At 48.9% G+C, this 20,908-nt stretch overlaps 1 protein-coding gene and 1 long non-coding RNA gene across 4 annotated transcripts; both read right to left on the reverse strand.

Moving 5' to 3' along the window:
* Positions 1–317: 317 nt before the first annotated feature.
* On the reverse strand, positions 318–16,162 carry USP11 (ubiquitin specific peptidase 11). 3 transcript variants are annotated; one of them, XM_023202750.2, is made up of 21 exons: positions 15,809–16,162; positions 9,251–9,360; positions 8,949–9,079; positions 8,515–8,632; positions 7,973–8,118; positions 7,770–7,831; positions 7,542–7,644; positions 6,968–7,141; positions 6,719–6,877; positions 6,113–6,337; positions 5,897–5,980; positions 5,698–5,792; positions 5,114–5,320; positions 4,163–4,215; positions 3,789–4,031; positions 3,626–3,696; positions 3,230–3,342; positions 1,465–1,614; positions 1,267–1,382; positions 953–1,041; positions 318–859 (listed from the first exon to the last, which is right to left on the reverse strand). In XM_023202750.2, the coding sequence occupies exons 1-21, from the start codon at positions 16,111–16,113 to the stop codon at positions 722–724; spliced, it is 2,892 nt and encodes a 963-aa protein (XP_023058518.1). In that variant the 5' UTR covers positions 16,114–16,162; the 3' UTR covers positions 318–721. The 3 variants fall into 3 exon arrangements, with proteins under 3 accessions (XP_023058518.1, XP_023058519.1, XP_023058520.1); XM_023202751.2 differs by having other exon boundaries at positions 6,719–6,874; positions 15,809–16,134; XM_023202752.2 differs by having other exon boundaries at positions 3,789–4,028; positions 15,809–16,134.
* A 2,828-nt stretch (positions 16,163–18,990) lies between these two features.
* On the reverse strand, positions 18,991–20,813 carry LOC111536399. The gene is made up of 2 exons (XR_002729722.3): positions 20,346–20,813; positions 18,991–20,261 (listed from the first exon to the last, which is right to left on the reverse strand). It is a non-coding gene; the product is annotated as an uncharacterized LOC111536399 (long non-coding RNA).
* Positions 20,814–20,908: the final 95 nt, after the last annotated feature.

The following is a 20,908-nucleotide window of genomic DNA, read 5'->3' on the forward strand; positions in this document are numbered from 1 at the left end:
TGTGACCTCTGTACCTCAGTATCCCCGTCCGAAACGGGCGATGACAACTCTTGCATGAGATTGTTGTGAGGATTACGTATCAATATTTGGAAAATGTTTTGGAAAAAACTAGGCATGCCATTGGTGCTTGGAATCGTGCCTGGCACGCAGAGGGTGCTTTCAAAGCACTTAGAACAGCAGCACCCAGCCCACAGCTGGTGCTCACTAATCACTCAGAGCTGCCCCCATCACACATCTGGCCTTTGATAAGAACACAGAACACAGGCACAAAACTGGTGCTTAGTTAAGTCCACGGAGGAAAAAACCACACTGCTGAGTGGGGAGCAGACTGGCGCTTTATATATACACACAGACAGCAGAAGGTACAGGTCCTCAGTAAGAAAATACACTCTGTGTTCAGGTGAACCCCCATCACCACCCACGCAGAACACTCCGGGCTGAGGAGAGGGAAGGGCACGACCATAAATAAAGACTACAAGGGAGGGTCAACTGCTGGAAGGGCAAACACAGGCGGGGCGCGCACTGCCAGGAGGAGACACGACCTGTTCTTTCCTGGGAGAGAGCGATGCAGCGGCACGGAAAACAGTAGCCACGACTAAGACTGCAATGTCTGGCGGGGGCACCTAACACGAATAAGAGAAGAGGGGCGGACACGAGAAGCGAGATTGCAGAGAGCTTTTTTTTTTTTTTTTTTTTCCTTCTGTGGCAGGACCCAGGGCTCTCAATTAACATCCATGAACTCAGAGCTGGGTGGGGAGCTGCAGGCAGGGGAGGCTGGGGCGCCAGATGAGCCGGCCGGGGACAGCAGGCGTCGCGCCACGTCCTGGCGTTGGTAGAAGAGGACATAGGCTGCCTTGGACTGTGGGGAGAGGACAGGAGTCAGTGTGGATTGTAGGGGTGGGAAGGTGGAGTCAGAAAGGAAGAAGGGGACGAGGGAGGATGGAAGTCACACCTCAATCTGATTCTCATTCACAGGGGAGACACTGTTGTCATCAAAGTAGTGCCACTGGCCGCTGTCCTTATTGCAGGCAAATGTTGTGTCTGAAAGGGAGGAACAGTTATCCTCACCCACCCTTCCTGCCTCTCAGAAGTGTCCAGATTCACTCTGTCACTCCTCCCACCACGATAACCTCACCACTGACTCACATCCCTAGTCGCTCACTGGGAAGGTCCTGATCACCCCCCAGCAGGCCCCACCCACAGCCTGGCACATACAGTGTTCTGATCGCCCCCCACAGCAGGCCCCACCCACAGCCTGGCACATACAGTGTCCATCACGCATGCCCCCATAATGGTTGGAAACCGCGATGAGGTCGTATTTGTACAGCTCTGGATTCGACTCATTCTGTGGCTGGATGACAAACTCAGAGAAGTCCAGGTCCCTGTGGGTGGGGAAAGGGTTAATACTGGTATACCCCCTCCTTTCCCTGCCTTCCCCCAGCCATCCTCTCCCTGGCCCCTGACCGGATAGGAAACTCCACGAGGGTGTCCAGCTTCTCTCGGGAGAACTTGGTGTAGGAAAAGCGTTTCAGGTGGATGATGAGAATCTCCGGCAGCATCCACAGGTCCAGCTTCTTGGTGGCCAGCTGGTGCTGCTTGCAGGAGGGGCAGTACCTACAGACAGAGCCCAAGTCAGCAAACGGACTTTTTCTTTTTTTGAGACAGAGACTCGCTCTGTTGCCCAGGCTGGAGTACAGTGGCGCGATCTTGGATCACTGCAGCCTCCTCCTCCTGGGTTCAAGGGATTCTCCTGCCTTAGCCTCCCGAGCAGTTGGAATTACAGGCATGCACCACCATGCTCGGCTAATTTTTGTATTTTTAATAGAGACAGGGTTTCGCCATGTTGGTCAGGCTGACCTCAGGTGATCCACCTGTCTCGGCCTCCCAAAGTGCTGGGATGACAGGCATGAGCCAGCATGCCCAGACAAAACAGACTTTTTCTGAGCACCTACTGTGTGCCCTTGTACTGCCTCTCATGTGCCATGTCTGGCTCACAGAGACACTGCTCTTACTATTAGCCCATCAAGTATTCTAGTTTGCTCTGTTCCTGTTAAAATCCTTTCACTCACTCGTCAAGTGCTTACTGATTGTCTTTTCTATATGCGCTCATACTACTGTTTGCATTTTTGTTTGATTTCTGCTCCATGAGATGCTAGTCTTATTTGAGAGCCCACCTCTATCCCTCTAGTTTCCTCTCTTCATATTTTAGTCATTCATTCATTCAGCAGTATTTACCGATTGCTTGTTTAACCCTTTGGAACTATTTTGTCTTTTTGTTCCATTTCTGCTCCACGGACATGCTGCCCTTATTTCTGAGACTAGAGAGTATGGTTTTGGTTCTCTTTTTGTTTATTCTGCAAGTGCCTACTGAGCATGAACCGAACACTCAACACTATTATAAACAGGTAGAAGCAACACACAGTGAAATTAAGTCTTCACCCTCAAGGAGTTGACTGTAACGATGACAAATAACACAAAAGCGGATAGAAGGCATCACATCAAGTGGCGTCGCTGAGCTAGAAAGTAATGCTTGGCTAGGAAGAAAAGAGCACAGAGAGGGGATGGAGGGGGATGGTGGGGAAGGGTGATTTTTAACAGGGTAGTCAGAGGAGGTCTCTCTGATGAGGTCATGTTTGATCGGAGACCTGAGCATCATAAGGAGTGAAGTCCTATAGATCACTGGGAAACAACATTCCCGGAGAAGGAACAGCCCAGGTCAAGGCTCTGGGGTAGGAGTCTGCTCAGGGGATTGGTGGCCAGGGTAGCAGGAAAGGTTTGAGCATGGAGGAGGGAGGAGAGAGGTATATTTAAAAAGCTAAATATAGGCCGGATGCGGTGGCTCACGCCTGTAATTCCAGCACTTTGGACGTGTCCAGCACTTTGGAAAAAGACAACTGAAGACAAGATGAAGACAAGATCACCTGAGGGCAGGTGTTTGAGACCAGCCTGGCCATCATGGCAAAATCTGTTTCTACTAAAAATACAAAAATTAGCCAGGCATGGTAACGGGCGCCTATAATCCCAGCTACTCAGGAGGCTTAGGCAGGAGAATTGCTTGATCCTGGGAGGCAGAGGTTGCAGCGAGCTGAGATTGCGCCACTGCACTTCAGTCTGGGTGACAGAGCCAGATTCTGTCTCAGAAAAAAAAAAAAAAAAAAAAAAAAAAAAGCTAAATATAGTAGTGCCATCCAATGAAACCCCCACACACAGGCCCCGCTCTGGCCCTCACCAGGGGTTTTCCTTCTCCAGGGTCTCCACAGTGGTGAAGAGCTCAATGCACTCCTGCAGCCGCACGGGAGCCTTCTTCATCACGTACCCGACGCAGTCATGCTTCACGTAGCCCTAGGGTTGGGTGAGCAGACGGCCAGGTGGCCGGGTGGGAGGATGGGTGGAGAAATGGGGAGTAGGGGCCCAGGAGGGGAGACACACACCGAGTGGGTCAGAGCACTGACTTTGAAGCTAGAAACCTCAGGCCCTGGAGCTCTCAGTAGGTGTTCAGGCCCCAAGACCAGGCTCGACCTGGATCTCTTGGCTCTGTTCCCAGCTGGAGGAGTTGTGGGGATGACGTACGACGAGTTGAGGGGCAAGAGCTGAAAGTACCCCCCATCCCTGGGATCTCATTTACCTCAGCCTCTACCTCATCATAGTAACGCTTCTTCATCTCTGGCTCCCAGTCAATAGCAATGTATGGCTGGGCTGGGGGTGAGGGAGAGATGGTCATGGTTCCTGCTGCCAGGAAATCTCCCCTCCGGCCTCCCCAGCCCTCGCTGATAGCCAAAGGAGAATACCATGGACTTCTTCAGGGGAGGTTGTGCGGTCACTGGTCCCATTGGAGTTCACCGTCTGCAGGGTGAATAGCTGCTTGCGCCGTCGCCTTGGGGGCCACTGAGATGTGCCAAGGCAATTGTCCAGGAGGAAGGGGCACCTGTTCGTGACTCCAGAGCTGGGCCCAGCCTGCTCTGGCTCAGGGTCTCGGAGGCTGCCCCCAGTTGAGGGCCCAGGGACGTCGTCTTTATCCTCTTCGTCATCTTCTAGGACAGGAGGATGTCAGAGATGGGAAGGTGTGAGCCTCAAGTGCTAAGCTGCAATGCACACCTAGACGAACCCCGTGTGGGTCAGACCTAACCCAGAGCCCCCGCCCACTGACTGTTAGCCCCCTCACCTTTCTCATCCCCATCGTCCTCATCATCTGAGTTGGGTTTGGTCACATAGCGTCTGCAACAGAGCAGAGGAGACTCCCAAGGCAGGGGTACAAGGACAGTGGGGACAGAGCCCAGGATTTTACTTAGATGATAATGGGAAGTCATTGGTAGACCCACACGTAAACCATTCTGAATTTGAGGGGTGAGAGGGCTGAGGGGGTGATGCGTAAATGCACGAAGAGGCCAAGGCTGTCAGCAGTGGCCTGAGAATAAAGGAACTTGTGTCCCAGTCAGAGGTGTGGAGTTTGATTAGCTGGGCGTGGTGGCGCACGGCTGTAATCTCAGCTATTTGGGAGGCTGAGGCAGGAGAATTGCTTGAATCCAGGAGATGGAGGTTGCAGTGAACCAGACTGTGCCACTGCACTCCAGCCTGGGCAACAGAGCAAGACTCCATCTCAAAAAAAAAAAAAAAAAAAGTGTGTGGAGCGTGGACTTTTAGTCTAATAAGCCACTGCTAGACAGGCACATGCCAGCTGTAACTTCCCATCAGGGAAGGCCTCTAAGGAGTGACTTCTGAGTGCAAGATGAGGGGCTAGAATTCTGATAACACAATGTTTTGTGTGCCACGGTAAAGACTGTAGATTTTTGGCACAATGAAAATTTGTCAGCAAAAAGACAAAAGACCAAGACTCTCCCAGGAAGGACAACTGACCCCAGGAGAGACAACTGAAGACAAGATGAAGTTGTCTGTGTTTTGTGCATCTTGTTCACCTCTGTATCCCTAGCACCCAAGAGAGGCAGTAGCAAAGCCAGAGGTCTAGAGACAGAAAAAACCCTACAAGTTCTTCTATGTCCATGTAAAGTTTGGACTGTCTTTCGTTTGTTGCAGGGGAGGTGTCAAACAAGCAGCTTAACACCCAAGTTGGAGTTCAGACCCCACCACCCCCGCCCCTGGGGAAGAGGACACTTACGAGAGCCGGTACATCAGGACGTTATACAGGCCCTCCCAGGTGAAGCGGTCCCGGGGCACTGAGACCAGGAGGGGGTGCCCAAAAAGCATCAGGCCATAGTAGGAATTGTTGTAGTCACGGGCAGGGGTGCGTTCCCGCAGGTAGACAGGAACCACGATGTCCTCTCTCGAGCCCTCGATGGCCTCAATGCGACCTGACACCTCATAGCTGTGCGGGGTGGAGAGCAGGCACACCTGATCAGGGCCCCCAGAGACTCCCTAACTCTGCTGTGGCTGCCCCACCCACTCATCCTCACAGCCTGAAAGTATTTTTCTTTCTTTCTTTATTTTTGAGATGGAGTTTCGCCCTGTTGCCCAGGCTGGAGTGCAGTGGCAGGATCTCGGCTCACTGCAAACTCCGCCCCTTGGGTTCACGCCATTCTCCTGCCTCAGCCTCCCAAGGCACGTGGCTGAAGCTCTGCGCAGGGCAGGTGCCCAGTGAATGAGGCAGAGCAGGGAAGAGAGAAGGTGGTTAAGGCAGGACCATACAAAAGGAAGTGGACCAAGTTCCCGAGGGACTGCCATCTCCCCGTCATCCCCACTCACACGAAGATATCATCGCGGTCCAAGATGCTGCTCAGAGGCTCCTCCAGCTGATAGAGCTTATAGAAGCGGTGACTGAAGACATCAGCCACCATCATCTAGGAATGGGATACGGAGAGGGGGCTGTTAGTCTGCATGGCCTCCCCAGGCCCTCCTGCCTCCTTGCCCCAGAATCCCATCCAGCCTCCTTCTGCAGTCTCACCCTCTCTGGCGAGATGCCAGTGTGTTTGGACAGAGCCACACACAGATCCGAGATCTTGCCTTTCTTGGGGACCACGAGCCGGTGCTAAGGGAGAAACAGTATCCACAAAAGACCAAAAGGGCTTGTGGTGAGTTAATGCAGGAAGCCTTGAGCTATGGCAGCTAATCAAACTCTACGTGTCCCTCATCATGTCCCCAGGCCCGCACTGCCCCACACCTGCTCTGGCTTGCGGCGCGGATCCATGGGGATAAAGAAGACCTCCAAGACCCTCTTGTGGCTGACAGGCAGTGGAACACTGAGGTAGCAGAAGGGGTCGAAGGTCACAGATACGTTGCCACAGTCGGGGCACACCAGCGTGGACTTGAAGAGGCCATGGAAAGTGTCCACGATCACAGAATCGTTCCGCCGTTTGTGGTTTTGCCACGCCTCCTGTGCCACCTCCTGTTGATAGTGTCATGGTGGGTGGTGGGGCTTGCCCAGGGTAGGAGGAAATCATGCCTTGGGCTGCATTCAAATGGGGTGAAGGGGAAGGCCACTGCTAAAGTCCAGAGGCAGAGCTCCAGCTAGAGATACACGGAGACTATGTTCACGGTCAAGACTGGGGGTATTTAGGGCACGAGACTGGGCTGGGGTTCACTCTGGGTTGAGTGTGGTGGCAGATATGGTATTGGAGCTAAGGTTAGGAGTGAAGCTGGAGCTGACGTCAGGGTAGAGGAACTTAACAGAAAATGGTGGTGTGTTAGTATCCCAGGGAGGCCAGAAAATCCCCGAGGCAGAGGCCTTAGTGGTGTTAATGGGACTGCAAATGCGGGGGCAGCCTACCTGATCCGGTCGCCCAGCAGCATCACACAGCTCCACATACTCCTTCTTCTTCACCCGATTAAGGTCCTCATGCAGCCCGTCCAGGAGGAATGAGAGCAACTCCTGAGAGTCATGCTGCTGGTAGCCCAGAAATTGGGACGCAAAATGGCCGACTTTCTTCTAAGAAGATGGGCAGGGTCATCAGAGTGAGAGGGAGTTAGGAGAGCCAAGAGAAGTAGGGGGTCGGGGGTGCCCAGGGTTGAGTCACACCTTGAACACATGTGGCACGATGGAGCGGTGGTGGCCAGACCACGCCTGCTTCACCAGGTCTGCATAGGCCTCTGCAATCTCACCCTTCATGCCCAGAGGGTTGCGGAAGTTGAGCTCCTCCAGGTAGCAGTTGTTGAGGAAGTACTCGGTGAGCTGTGGCACATTGCTGAGGCACTGCAGGGGCCAGGGGTCAGGTGAATGAGGCAGAGGGGAGACAGAAGGTTCAAAGTGAGGATACAGAAAAAGAAGCCAGGAGGGAAGAGAGAGGAAAATGGGAGAGAAGGGGAAGGGAGGAGAGAGAGGAGCAGGAGAGTAAGGGAGAGAAGGCATTAGGATTTCACGAGAAGGAAGAACGTGAGAGCAGGGGAGAGAAGAGGGAAAACAAGGACAAGCTGGAAGAAGAGGCTGATAGTTCAGGAATGAATGTGGACGTGTCATTTCAGACTTGTGGGGCCTTAGCTTTCAGCCTGACCCCTTGCCCGGTAGTCCCCTTAGGACCCCAGCTCTGTCCCCAACCCTTAGCTCTCAAAGCCCAACCCCGTGGCTGTGCCAGACACAGCTATAATGGCCCAACCTGCAGGGCTGAGTTCATGAAGCACGTGTTGCCCAGATTGGTGAGGCCACAGACGCCTGGCTGGCCCCTGAAGTCCTCATCCTCTTCCGACATGTTGTTGTTCCTGGGGTTGGATGAGAAACTGTCAGCTGAGGGCCTGCTGCATGGGGGTGCAATGTGCTCATGGGCTAAATCATTTTGCCTACTGTGGGACGCCCCCGCTCTGGACCAGATACCCCAAGGGCTCACATGACATGCAGCTGTGCGCTGGGCCAAGTGCCATCTTTCTTGCGGGTCTCCATGATGATCAACTGGGTTGGAGAAAGAGAAAGAAGAAAAGGTATTAATGGAGAACATTATGGGTACCTAGCCTTAATTTCCCCCAACCTGAGTACTGCCAGATGAATCTATCTGCCAGTCCACCTGAACAGAAAAGCCCTCCCCATCCTTACCTGCCCAGTCTCAAGGGCCGCATCAAGAACCGTGATGTGTGTGTCATACAACCTATCCAAAGAGCCTTCTGAGTTCTTGGCCCAAAGCCGCGTATCTTCCTGGGGCTCCACCAGAAACCGCTCCCGAGCTGTGCGCAATACCAGGCCTGTGCAGGGTGATGGAGTGCATTCAAGATCTTTGTGAGACCCAAAATGATCGATTCATCTGGGCATACCTGACATCCCTACAGACCTCACATGCTTGCCCAATACCTGTGTCCTCAATCAATCTCCAAATGACTGGCCCACAACTCCAGACTGGAGACTTCCAGCAAATACCCTCTGCCATACCATGTAAGCCACTGGAATGTAGCTCACACACCCTCAGGACTCTAGGAGATCCCCTCGGTGCCTCCACCCAATTTAGCCAATGCCTACTGGGTCTTCCAAAGTCTGACCAGTGCCTTCTCAGTCAGCTACAGTTTAACTCTATGCATCCTCAAGTCACTGAGCTGGGACCAGTAGCTAGGAACACCAACCCATTCTGTGACCCTCAGACTCACCAATAGAATCGGTATGGCTGAACTGAACAGTGTGAGATTTGCCCAAATCATTGTGCCGGACAAGCAGCAGTTCTACTGGGTACACTTCGACCTTCTGGATGTTGGGCAGCTCTATGACCTGTAAGGGTAGAGGGGTGCAGACACAGGTGTACCCACACAGACACGGCGCTATGACCTCTAAGCTAAGAGGAGCACACACTCTGCTTTACACACATAGCATACACACACACATATACAATGGTCTGTAAAGGGAGCCACACAGGGGAACACACACAGCAGACACACAAAGATACCTGTATGATGAGCTAGGAGGGGGAAGAGAGCAGACATATGTGTACCTACCCAGCACACAAGGATCTGGACCCATGCTGGGCCTACAAGGCTTTCTTACTACCCACTCCCCACCATGCACCCTCCCCATCCACTCACTATACCTTGCGTTCAATGGGTGGCTGGCCATGCTCTAGACCATACCAGCTGACCAGGTAATGCCAAGCAGCTGCTGGGAGCAGCACATAATCCTCGCCTTCCACCAGTCCCTCCTTGAGGCGCCAGTTTATCTCATCTGTGGGGCGGGGGTGGAGATGGCAGAGGAAGAATTAGCAAAGGAAACTGACAAGTAATTCTGGCCACCCCACCAGTGACCTAGCACACAGAATAGGCTTATGATCATCTGTAGGGATGGAAGGGAAAAGAACTCCAAGGCTAAGATGAGGAGAAGGCAGAGGCCTTGTACCTTGAAAGAGTGCAGCATTGTTGATGCAGCCAGGAAAGGTGCTGGAGTCCTGGTCCCCTCCCTGCACGTATGCCTCCCACTGCTTATACCAGTGCTTCTCCACAAGGAACCTGGGGCCCAGACAGGTAACAAGGGTATCACATGGGTAGCTGAGGGTTAGCTATACAACTTCCCATGCCCATCAGACTGAAAGTATCGACACATTATAATTTAAGATGAAAAGTTTCAGCATCATATAAAAATAAATTAGAAGCAAAATTTATTCAGCGAAGGTCAGATTTGTATGTTAGATTACTTCTTAGTATTAAAAAAGAAATCTGATTAAAAACAGAAAATGTGCTCAACAATGGCAAACAAACCAACAAAAAGTCCATACTTATAGTGCTAGGAAACATGAGGTTTTATTCTAGAATAAAAGATAATTCATTTGAATTAGTCTGTGGGATAACCCAGTTAAGTCAGGCTCAAGATATCTGCCATCTGCAGCTAATTTTATAAGGCTTTAGCCATTCATTACGTGTTTGTTTCTAAAGGATATATCAATGGAAGCATAATTCTTCAGCTAAGAACTGGATTGATAAATCGTGAAAATCTGCTTAAAAGGAGCAAAGAATTTAAAATGCTAAAAAGAACCATAAGGTTTTCCTTCAAAAACTGCATAATGAAAAACAAAATAAAAAAAAAAAAAAAAAAGACAGGGCACAGTGGCTCACGCCAGTAATCCCAGCACTTTGGGAGGTCGAGGTTGGTGGATCACCTGAGGTCAGGAGTTCAAGACCAGCCTGGCCGACATGGCGAAACCGTCTCTACTAAAAATACAAAAAATTAGCCAGGCGTGGTGGCACGTGCCTGTAATCCCAGCTACTTGGGAGGCAGAGGTACGAGAATCGCTTGAACCCTGGAGGCAGAAGTTGCAGTGAGCCGAGATTGCACCACTGCACTCCAGCCTGTGCAACACAGCGAGACTCCATCTCAAAAAAAAAAAAAGAACTGCATATTGCTATGGTTCATTTTTTAATTTAGAATTTATTTTGGCTTTATAATAAATTTCTGAGCTTATGGTTCTCTTAAAAATTTTGATAAAGGCTGGGCGCAGTGGCTCACGCCTGTAATCCCAGCACTTTGGGAGGCTGAGGTGGGCGGATCACGAGGTCAGGAGATCGAGACCATCCTGGCTAACACGGTGAAACCCCGTCTCTACTAAAAATACAAAAAATTAGCCGGGCGTGGTGGCAGGCGCCTGTAGTCCCAGCTACTTGGGAGGCTGAGGTAGGAGAATCGCGTGAACCCGGGAGGCGGAGCCTGCAGTGAGCCGAGATTGCGCCACAGCACGCCAGCCACTCCGTCTCAAAAAAAAAAAAAAAAAAAAAACTGGGAAAAAAAAACGTAAAAAAAAACTTACCATCAACCATTTTTCAGTATACAGTTCAACTAGCTCTCTTTTAAAGGTGAAACTTATATGTACTATAAGGATAACCATTTAGAACTATATTGAAATCTGCCTTTGTGAGAAATCCTGAAGTGTGGAAAATACTTGACATATAGTAAGTGCTAAATGAATTTTAGCTGTCATTATTCTGACAGCTTGGACTTCAGGGCTTGGACATAAAAGCTCACAGACATAAACCTCCTCCTGCCTGAACACACACAAACACATACACCTGTTCTACTATGGCATTTCTGACACATAAAAGGCTATCCCAAATATTGAGCAGCCTCAAATAAATGCTTTTTAAAAAATAACCAACTCTGATGAAATACATATAACATTATATTGGTTGGTTTTCCAGCAATTTAACCTATTATTACCATAATTTTTTGAGACAGAGTCTTGCTCTGTCGCCCAGGCTGGAGTGCAGTGGCACGATCTCAGCTCACTGTGACTTCTGCCTCCCGGGTTCAAGTGATTCTCCCAATTTAACCTCATTAACGTGTTTTGTTTTTTTTTTTTTTTTTTTTTTTTTTTTTTTTTTTTTTTTTTTGAGGCGGAGTCTTGCTCTGTCGCCCAGGCTGGAGTGCAGTGGCCGGATCTCAGCTCACCGCAAGCTCCGCCTCCCGGGTTTACGCCATTCTCCTGCCTCAGCCTCCCGAGTAGCTGGGACTACAGGCGCCCGCCACCTCGCCCAGCTAGTTTTTGTATTTTTAGTAGAGACGGGGTTTCACCGTGTTAGCCAGGATGGTCTCGATCTCCTGACCTCATGATCCGCCCGTCTTGGCCTCCCAAAGTGCTGGGATTACAGGCTTGAGCCACCGCGCCCGGCCTAACGTGATTCTTTAAAATGTCAATTTTCCCTTGTTCATGAAAGGATCAGAGAGGTGGGAGGATAGAGGGACAGATAAATCTTGGAATAGTCACAAGTCACCTGGATAGGCAAACATTTCTGTGAGTTTTTTGTTGGTTTTGTTTGTTTTTTTGCTGCACTGACCCCCACAGACCCTGCCATATCACTCACATCAGGGAAACAAATCCTTCTGTGCCGGTGGCTCAGTGCTCAAACCCAACCCTGCACCACACACACCACCATCCACGCTTTGTGGTTTTACTTGCCTCCGTAGCCAGTCTATGAAATTAATTTGTTCAGTAAAGCTATAGTTAACAGTACCTTCCAATGCAAAGGTAGGAATTGCTCAACTTCCTTTTAAGAGCAGATTTTGAACAAAAATTAACATTAAAATCACTCTGTACAGTGGTAAGCAAAACTTCCAGACCTGGCCACAGGCTGAATTTCTATAGATTTCATGGAGGACTGACGTTTTACACAATTTTTCACAGATTATTATTACCATATTCCTTCAAGTCAAAGACACTTTAAAAAAATCATTGTAACATCTCTGAAATCAGGATGTCTCACAATCTCTGTCAGGCCAGGTGGCAGTCACAACAAAGGTGTCATGGTCTGTACCAATAACACCCAAATTATTATATTTACAGCTGGGTAATTCAATTTTTTAGATCCTATCATAAATGGTATAATACAATTTAATTTTCTAGTTTCTTGTTGCCAGTATATACAGGTACAACTGATCTTGCTAAAGTCACTTAAGTTTATTTGTGCTTCCTCAAATTTGTTGAAATGATATGAAATATGTGCTTATGGAAAAAAGTTACTAAACAATTCTTTATTTTCTGTCTTCTAGTTTTCTCTTGTGTCTGATTTGTGTTTGAAGATGGCTCATCCCACAAAAGGAAAAAGTGAAAATTTCCAAGGAGGCTATATTATTACAGATTTGAATTTGCCTTAAAATATAAGCTTCTCCCAGAAATTAAATCAGTTGTGATTACCAAATTAATTAACTACTCTCACCCAAATCTAACAGCTGACAAAAGAAAGAAGGTGCAAATATTAATACTGATACAAGATATATGATTTGGGGTTAGTCCATGATTTCAAAATGCTTTATAAACACATATATCCTGGCCACTTCAGCAAACCCCTATAAAATGGAAAATGGACAGCAATAAAGAACCTTGAGATGCTTTGCTCTTATCTAAATAGAGAAGCATTAACAAAGTGGAGTTTAGCAAAAATGCTTCATGATAATACCCACGACAGCAGAGACAAACCGGCTTCAATACTGAACCAACACTTGTGTGGTAATTTTTTTAATGAGGTGAAATTCACATAACATAACATTAACCATCTTAAAGTGAACAATTCAGTGGCATTTAGAACATTCACAATGTTGTATAACCACAACCTCTCCCTAGTTCCAAAATATTTCATCATCCCAAAAGAAAATCTAGTACTGGCGGGGTAATTTTAAAGGGTATTGTCAAGGATGACAAGATGTAATGTCCTATCTACCAGTGACACAATCACAAGGCCACAAAGGTAGGAAGAGGCAAGGACCAAAGCCTCAAGGCCCTTTTGAACATCTTCAAATGGGTTATAAAACATTGTGGTTATTTTGTTTATTCTCAGGATGAAATGAGGCTTTTTCTTGCAGGAAAGGTATGACGTAATGGCAGAAAAACACGGCTTGGGTATTCCCGATCTGGAAAATCTCAACTCATCTCCCCAGTAACAGAGATATGCATTTCACTGGTGTGGTTATTAAAGAACTCTGTAGTGAGTAAACCTCACTCGAAAAAGCCCTAAGGTTAGATGTGTTTGAGGAACAGCAAGAGTCCAATATGGCCGGCCTGGATGGAGACAGAGAGGGAGTGCGTAATCAGAGGAGAGATCTGGGAAGACCTCAGAATAAAAGCTGGGGACCAGCTTCATAAAGCCTTACAATTCATTGTAAGGATTTTAGCATCTACGTTGCAAGAGATGGGAAGCTGTTAGGAGTATTTTGAGGAATTGGACATGATACATATTTTAAAAACAATTATTGCATATGTAAAGAGGAAAATGGTACTTTTACAGTTGAGAAACCTGGCCAACACTACCATAACCAAGTGATCAAGGTTAACATCACCAATGATGTCATGTGGATACCATGTATCACCCGACAGGAAGAGAAGGGCTCACAGTATGCATCCAGTAGAATTGTATATATATATTTCATATATGTATAAAGTGAAAGCTTAGACAATACATACTACTTAGGGATGCATACAGTTGTGGTCAAACATTAAAGAAAAGGAAGAGACTGTTAACTCAAAATTCAGGATAACAGTTTCCCATGGAGCAAGGAGGGGAATTTCCATCTGGGAGGGGCAAAGAAGGATTTCTCAAGATAGTGTCGTGAATCTTAACCTGGGTGGTGAATTCACACGTTTTTATTTAATTATTATTTAATTTTTAAACTTTGAAATAGATTGAGAAAAATGGCAAAAATAATACAGAGAATTCCCACATGTCCTACACCCAGATCCTCCAAATCTAATATTTTACCCATTTGCTCAATCGTTGTTTCTTTACATGCATTCTTTTTTGGTATTTTTATTTATTTTAAAATGGACAAAAATTGTATATATTTATGGTGTACAGCATGAAGTTTTGACTTATGTATACATTGTGGAATGACTAAGTCAAGGCAATTAACACATCCATTACCTCACATACTTATCAATTTTCTGGGGGGGGTGGTAGAACATGTAAAATCTTCTCTCAGCAATTTTCAAGTGTACAATGAATTTATTAACTATAGTTGTACAATAGATCTGAACTTATTCTTCTTATCTAACTGAAATGTATCCTTTGACCAACATCTCCCCAATTTCCACTTTCCCCTCAGCATAAATTTATATATGCGAATTTTTCAGGCATTTGAGAATAAACTGCTTACACAATGAGTTCTTATCCCTAAATTTTTCAGCATTTCCTATAAACAAGGGTATTATTTTTCCTGCCACAATGATCACAATTAAGAAATTAGTAGTACTAATATCTACCCACTTTAATAAAATTTCACCGATGTTTCCATTGCCTTTTACGGTAAAAGACAAAAATAATCTTATGATAAAAAATTGATCTTTAAAATAATTTAGTTTTTTTCTGTTCCAGGATCCAATCGAGGATCACATGGTGCATTTAGTTATCATGACTCGTTAAATCGCATTAATTCCTTCAATTTAGAACAGCTCTTCAGCCTTTGTCTTTCACGACCGTGACATTTTTGAAGAGTGTAGCCGTTTATTTTAAAAGGATGTTCGTCAATCCGGGCTGCGTAAATGTTTTATATAATCTTCTTAGGTCTTGCGTATTTCACAATTAAAAAACCAGATGCAACTCGGCCAGAAATAAAATGAACCCAGAAGCAGTAAATCTAAAGAAGCACTGTTTGGCGAGAAATCAGTAAAACAAGCCGATTTATCAAAATTACCGGTTTTTTAAAAAACGACTTTTTCTTGATTCTAAAAACAAAACAGTACCAAGACAGAAAATCAGCTGAACATGGAAGGCCCCTCCCGTGCTAATCACCTGCACGTTTTCTCCACTCGGGAAGACTTCTGCCAGAATAAAAAAACCTCTGCGCGTTATAAACTTTTGCTTATTCGCAGGCGCCATTTTCTGCCTTATAGGCACCACCTCCCCTCCACTGTCGTCCCTCGGCCTCAGAGCACGCCCCTCGGCTCACGTCAGCAACCTAACCTCGTTCCCAGGCTCCAGGCTCCTCCCCCACGCAGGTCCCCGCTCCCTCCCTCGGACCGTTCGGCTCCGTCCCGCTCTTCTGCTGACGTCACAAAGCTCGCCTCGTTCCCAGCCGCCCCGGAGCAATCGGAGACCGCTCCCCGCCCCCAAAAGTTGCATTACGCAGCGCAGGCCGCGCCCCCGCCTTATGTCGCAGAACCCACCTTCTTCCCAGGTTCCTACGCAGTTTCACTACGCAGGCCCGGCCCCACCTCCAGGGCTGAAACCGGTCTCATCACAACAAACCCCATTTTGTTCTCAGGCGTCAGACTGCACCACACAGGCCCCGCCCCTTTTCCAGACGTTGCGATTCATTCAAAGGCACTTCCCCGCCCCTTTAGCCCGCTGTCCCGCCGGCCACTCCCCCGCCCCCGCACCCCGCAGTAGCTTTCCCGCGGCCCTCGGCCGCCGAATCTCCAGCGGTTGTCAATGCCCCCACCGTCCCCTCTGCCGAGGCTTCACCGCAGCCCAGCCTCACCAGCTTTCGCCGGCCCGCAGTGGACGTTCTCGCCCACTCTCGCCGTTTTCTATCTGGCGCCACTGGCTGTCTAGGCCTGGCAGCTCCTCGCGCTGTGGCTCTCTATCCTCAGCCACCGCCACCGCCGCCGCCACAGCCGCCGCAGCAGCAGCTGGATTTGCTGCGCCCGTCGCCATCGCTGTCCGTTCTCTTCTACAGCCAACGCAGCTGTGCGAGATTGGAAGACGCCCCTCAACAGCCACTTCCGGATTTTGGTCCCGGAAACGGAAGCAGAGCCCCCCAAACAGTCGCGGGGCTACTGCCATATTGGAAATGGCCCCGCGCACAGACGCCTCGAAGGGCTAGGTGGGGTAAAATCTTCAGTGGGAACCAAAAAAGACAAAAGTGCCTTGTGGGGTTCCAACACCCTGTAGAGTTAGGGCACAGGTGGCATGGAAAGTGGAGGCTGAGGTTCCCGAGGTGGGCGAGGACTCCTACCCTGGGAGCAGCGTTTTTGTTAGCCTGATCAGAATGCCCTTCATTGTACTACCCTTAACCATCAAAACCCAATGCAAAAGAGGTTTCCACCTCCAGAGACCCACCTAGGCCTGCGGGTCATTGTTTCTCTTCCTGAACTAGATTTATTCAGTAGACAAGGTGTTGAAGGCAAGTTAGCCCCAGGCCCTATGTTTGTTGGAGTCATAGCAATCATAACTAAACTAACTGTCCGCCCAGTTTAAGTGCTTTGTTGGACTAAAATAGTAGCCTCAGGCAGCAGGTACTGTCCTTATCACCCATGGGTAACAACTGGACTCTCGAGTACCAGAAACGTCCCTCAGCTAATAAGTGGTGGAGCTGCAGCTTAAACTTGAGAAATCTCGTTCCAGAGCTGTGACCTTAAACACCAGGTCAAACATTCTCCAACCGTGTGGTCCCAGCCTGTCTACCGGTCCAAAACTCCTCTTGGGGGTTCACAAAATGAAAACTATTTTCACAATACTTTTTCACTCTCATTCTCTCGGGGTGTACAGTGTAATTATCCAGAGGCTTCTGAATCCAGAGGCTGTATGACATAAACAAGAACTCTTTTGAATGTCTTAAACTTTTTAAGAACATAAAGGAATCCCGAGGCCCAGAGTTTGAGAAGCCTTGCACTAAGCCAGGGTCTCTCAACCTCAGCACTGTCATTTCTTTATTGTGGGCATTGCAGGATGTGTAGCAGCATCCCTGGCCTCTACCTACTAGATACCAAGTAGTACCCCTCAGGACAACCAAGTGTTTCCAGACATTACCAAATGTCCTTTGGGGGAAAAATGTCTCTGGTTGAGAACCACTGCACTAGGCTATGCTATTCCTTTCTCTGCCAGGGCTGCCAGCCCTGTTGGTGATGACTTTAATTTAGAACCTCCCTTCCCCCTCACAATCTCATAATTTACCTATTTTCAGTTAACCTCTGCGGGGCAGGGATTGTGTCTTTATTACTCTGATTCCAGCCCCCAGCCCAGACCTGGCATAGATGAGGGGTCAGTTTTGTAAGCTCTGGGTGAGGTAAGGGAGCAGCCCTTTCAGTTAAGGGTCCCCAAAGAAAGTGGCATTTGAGTTGAGTCAGACACATGGCAGATAGCTGCTCTTTAAGCCCAGTTGAATCTTGTCAGATTCTCTGAATGGATTCTCCCCATTACCCCTCTGCAGACTCCCCCTCCCCATTTATCTGGGCAGCCAGGTAAATCCAAGAGACTTTCAGCCCTAGACCGCTTTTTCACCTTCCAGAGGCCAACCTCTGCCCACACCAGTGACCCTACCACTTCCCAGAGCAGTTGGGTGAATTCTAATCCTTTTAAATCCACCCTGGCAATCCTGTCCCCCTTTGCAAGGCCCCCCTTTTCCCATCCTCCGTTGCTGCCAGAAGTGGCCATGTCATCTGATTCTAGCCAAGAAATGGCACCGGAAGTCTGCTGAGGAGCTTGTGCAAGTTCCAGCCATTAAAAGAAAACAGGCAGGTAAGGAAGGTGTTTTGTTTTCCCTGCTTGCTTTTCGATGCTTTTCTGGGGACATGGCAGTCATCATGGCACCATGAGGCTGCAAGCTGAAACATCACTAAAGTGCTTACAAAGACACAGTAGAGGCTGGGCTTGGTGGCTCAAGCCTGTAATCCCAGCACTTTGGGAGGCCGAGGCGGGTGGATCACTTGAGGTCAGGAGTTCGAAACCAACCTGGTCAATATGGTGAAACCCCATCTTTACTAAAAATACAAAAATTAGCTGGGTGTGGTGGCGCATGCCTGTAATCCCAGCTACTCAAGAGGCTGAGGCAGGAGAATCGCTTGAACCCAGGAGGCAAAGGTTGCAGTGAGCCGAGATTGTGCCACTACATTCCAGCCTGGGCGACAGAGACTGTCTCAAAAAACAAACAAAACACAGTAGAGTGATTAGAAGTCCATGGGCCCCCACCACTGGGCTTTAGTAAACGGCCACTTAATTAGGCTTGCCATTACTTGCAGTATTTGCCTGGCCCTGCTCACCCCACCTCTTCTGCTTGGAAAACTTTTAATCCTTGGCTTTGCCCAAGATGGTGGGACTGGGGCTGGAACTCACAGGACAAAGGAAATAAAAGTCTCAACTATCCTCATACCTGAGAGCAAATCCCAGGTTGTGTCATTGATCCCTGGCCTCTTGCAAACTCTCTCACCCATGCCCATGGTTTCTATTACTTCCTGGACACTAATAATTGAAATTTCCAGGTTAAGGATTTCTCTACCTACTCAGTGGTCCACAATCTACCCTTTACCGTCAAGATTCCCTCCTCTTCATGGTTTCCTAGTCAGATGCTGTGGTGGTCATACTGGGCCTTTGCCTCATCTTCCCATCCATGGTTCTATTGGGCCTTCCAGTGTCTTTCAAACGTCATCTCTCCACTCCCCTGTCTCCACCCTCTTATCAGGCTTTCTCACATTCCTGGGCAAATCTAACTCCCCTTTCTGCTGCTCAGCCCATCAACACCATTCAGCCTGCCCTACCTGCTTCAACTCCATATTCTACTGTTACATGTGCAATACCTCAGATGCCTTTTTCATAGTTGTGACGTGTCCCTGGTCCACTCCCAGTGTTTTCCTAGACAGTGGTGATCAGGTATGAATTCTCCAAGGTCCCAGTAATCACCCCAGCTTGGCCACCCTCTACCCCTACAGGGATTTGCAAGCAGGCTTTTCACTTTAGACTTTTTAATATTTCATACAGCGATTATGGTGCATTCAGGAACCCAACCCCCCAAACCCACTAGGAGGGCTCCCACCCCTGCCCTCCCACCCCATTTCAGGGCCCCAGGGCTTAGGGTGGAGGAAGGGGAGGTAACCACCCATCCAGGGACTGACCCTGGAGACTGTCCCTGCCCTGCCTCACCCACCCCAGGAGATAGGGGGCAACACCTGGGCACAACCCCTCACAACCCCCTCCCCCAACCCTGCTTGTGCACATACGCACACTATGGCTCCTTGCTGAGCTGGTCAGTTCCTGGCAGGGCCCCTACCCAACAGCACCGAGTGGGATGGGAGCAAGAGGGCTGAGCTGGGGAGACCCTGAGAAGGAAGGAGGCCCCAGCTATGGGACTGCAGGAGAGAAAGAGTGGGGCCCCCCACCTTGTCCATTTCCCAGAGTCTCTGGTAGTCCCCAGATCCTCCTGCAGCTAGGGATGGCAGGCGGGGGTAGGAAGGCGAGTGGCCGTGGCATGCTTTCCCATAGCCGATCCCAGGGTCTGGTGATGATCAGGGTTCCAAATAGGGGCTGTCCCCCTGTCTCTGAAAGGCTGGGAGCAGGGCTTCATTGCACAAAATACTGTGGGAGGGCCACACGCAGGGGGTGGGGCCCAGCCAATCTGTATACAGAGATATTGCATTTAAAAAAATGAAAACCTCATTTAAAATAATTAAAAAAAACAATGAATGAAACAAACAAAAAAAGGCCCACACAATATGAGGCAGGTGGGGCAGGCAGGAAAGCAGGCAGGGGATGCCTCAGACTCAAGGCATTGTCACCATCTTGTCTGAGTCGAGATTCCCAGCCTGAGCTAGCTCTGGACCCCTGGCTGGCCGTGGGGTAGTGGTCCTGGGGGATGGTATGATGAGGGGTAGGCCTGGCCTCAGTGTGGGAGGCTGGCACGGCCATGCTGTCCTCCGGCAACTACCAAGATAGAGACAGACAGACAGACAGACAGACCAAGTGAAGGAGTGATGAGAGCTTTGTTAGCACCCAGCAGACAGGCCAATGGGTGGGTTGACAGGCCAATGGTCGGGTGTTTGGACAGGCAGCAAGGGACAAGTGGGCAGGTGAACATGGCTCAGGCAGGTAGGCAGAGTAAGCAGGGAAGATGTAGTTGGGGGCTGCCCTGTGAGGGGTGTGGCATCCCTCCAGCCGCTGCCTGCTGGGGCCTTGGTCTGTGGCTTAGAATTCGGTGTCCACCACGCGGAAAGCTGGCCTGCCTGTGGGGGAAAGCAGAGCAGATGGCTGTTGGTGGTAAGCAGGTAGGTGGGTGGGGTGGGGAGGAAGACAAGGGGCTTACCTACCTGAGTCAGGCATCGACGAAGACCGAAGGCTGGCCTCCTTTTGTAGCTGAATCTCCTTTAGTGCAAATATGGAAGTAGCTACAGATGGGGGAGACATAGAAGTGGGGGATGACCCATGAGGTCATTCAGGATCAGCCCCATATGACCCCACTGGAAGAATTAGAAAACGCTGCCCCTTCTCTGAGAGGCTTGACCTTCATCTGTCAAACAATTCCATACACAAACCAGCTACAACCAGGGAAGATAAAATATGGACTATTACATGACACAAAGAAATTATTATTAATTTTGTCAAGTGGATTATGCTATTGCAGTTACCACCGGTTAAGTCTAGGTGATGGGTGGTGTTTGGGGTTTGCTTTATGTATTAATCCAGTGGGGAGATAGGGAAAGTGAGCAAATGTTTTTTGTAGGTTTGATAATGTTGTTTGAAAAAAAATCTTTTATAGGTATATGCTGAAATTATTTAGGGATGAATGCTATGATGTCTGAGATTGGGGCCGGGCGCGGTGGCTCAAGCCTGTAATCCCAGCACTTTGGGAGGCCGAGACGGGCGGATCAAA

The sequence above is a fragment of the Piliocolobus tephrosceles genome, chromosome 12 (assembly GCF_002776525.5).
Source record: "Piliocolobus tephrosceles isolate RC106 chromosome 12, ASM277652v3, whole genome shotgun sequence".
In the NCBI taxonomy this organism is placed as follows: Eukaryota; Metazoa; Chordata; class Mammalia; order Primates; family Cercopithecidae; genus Piliocolobus; species Piliocolobus tephrosceles.

What these genes read in the sequence shown, in the direction of transcription:
- USP11 (XM_023202750.2), bottom strand. Translation starts at nt 16,113, where the DNA reads ATGGCAGTAGCCCCGCGACTGTTTGGGGGGCTCTGCTTCCGTTTCCGG. An exon ending in CAATGCTGCACTCTTTCAAG is followed by an intron (nt 9,080 to 9,250) that starts GTACAAGGCCTC and finishes CCCGCCCCACAG; the next exon opens with ATGAGATAAACTGGCGCCTC. An exon ending in CAGCCATACCGATTCTATTG is followed by an intron (nt 8,119 to 8,514) that starts GTGAGTCTGAGG and finishes CACCCTGCACAG; the next exon opens with GCCTGGTATTGCGCACAGCT.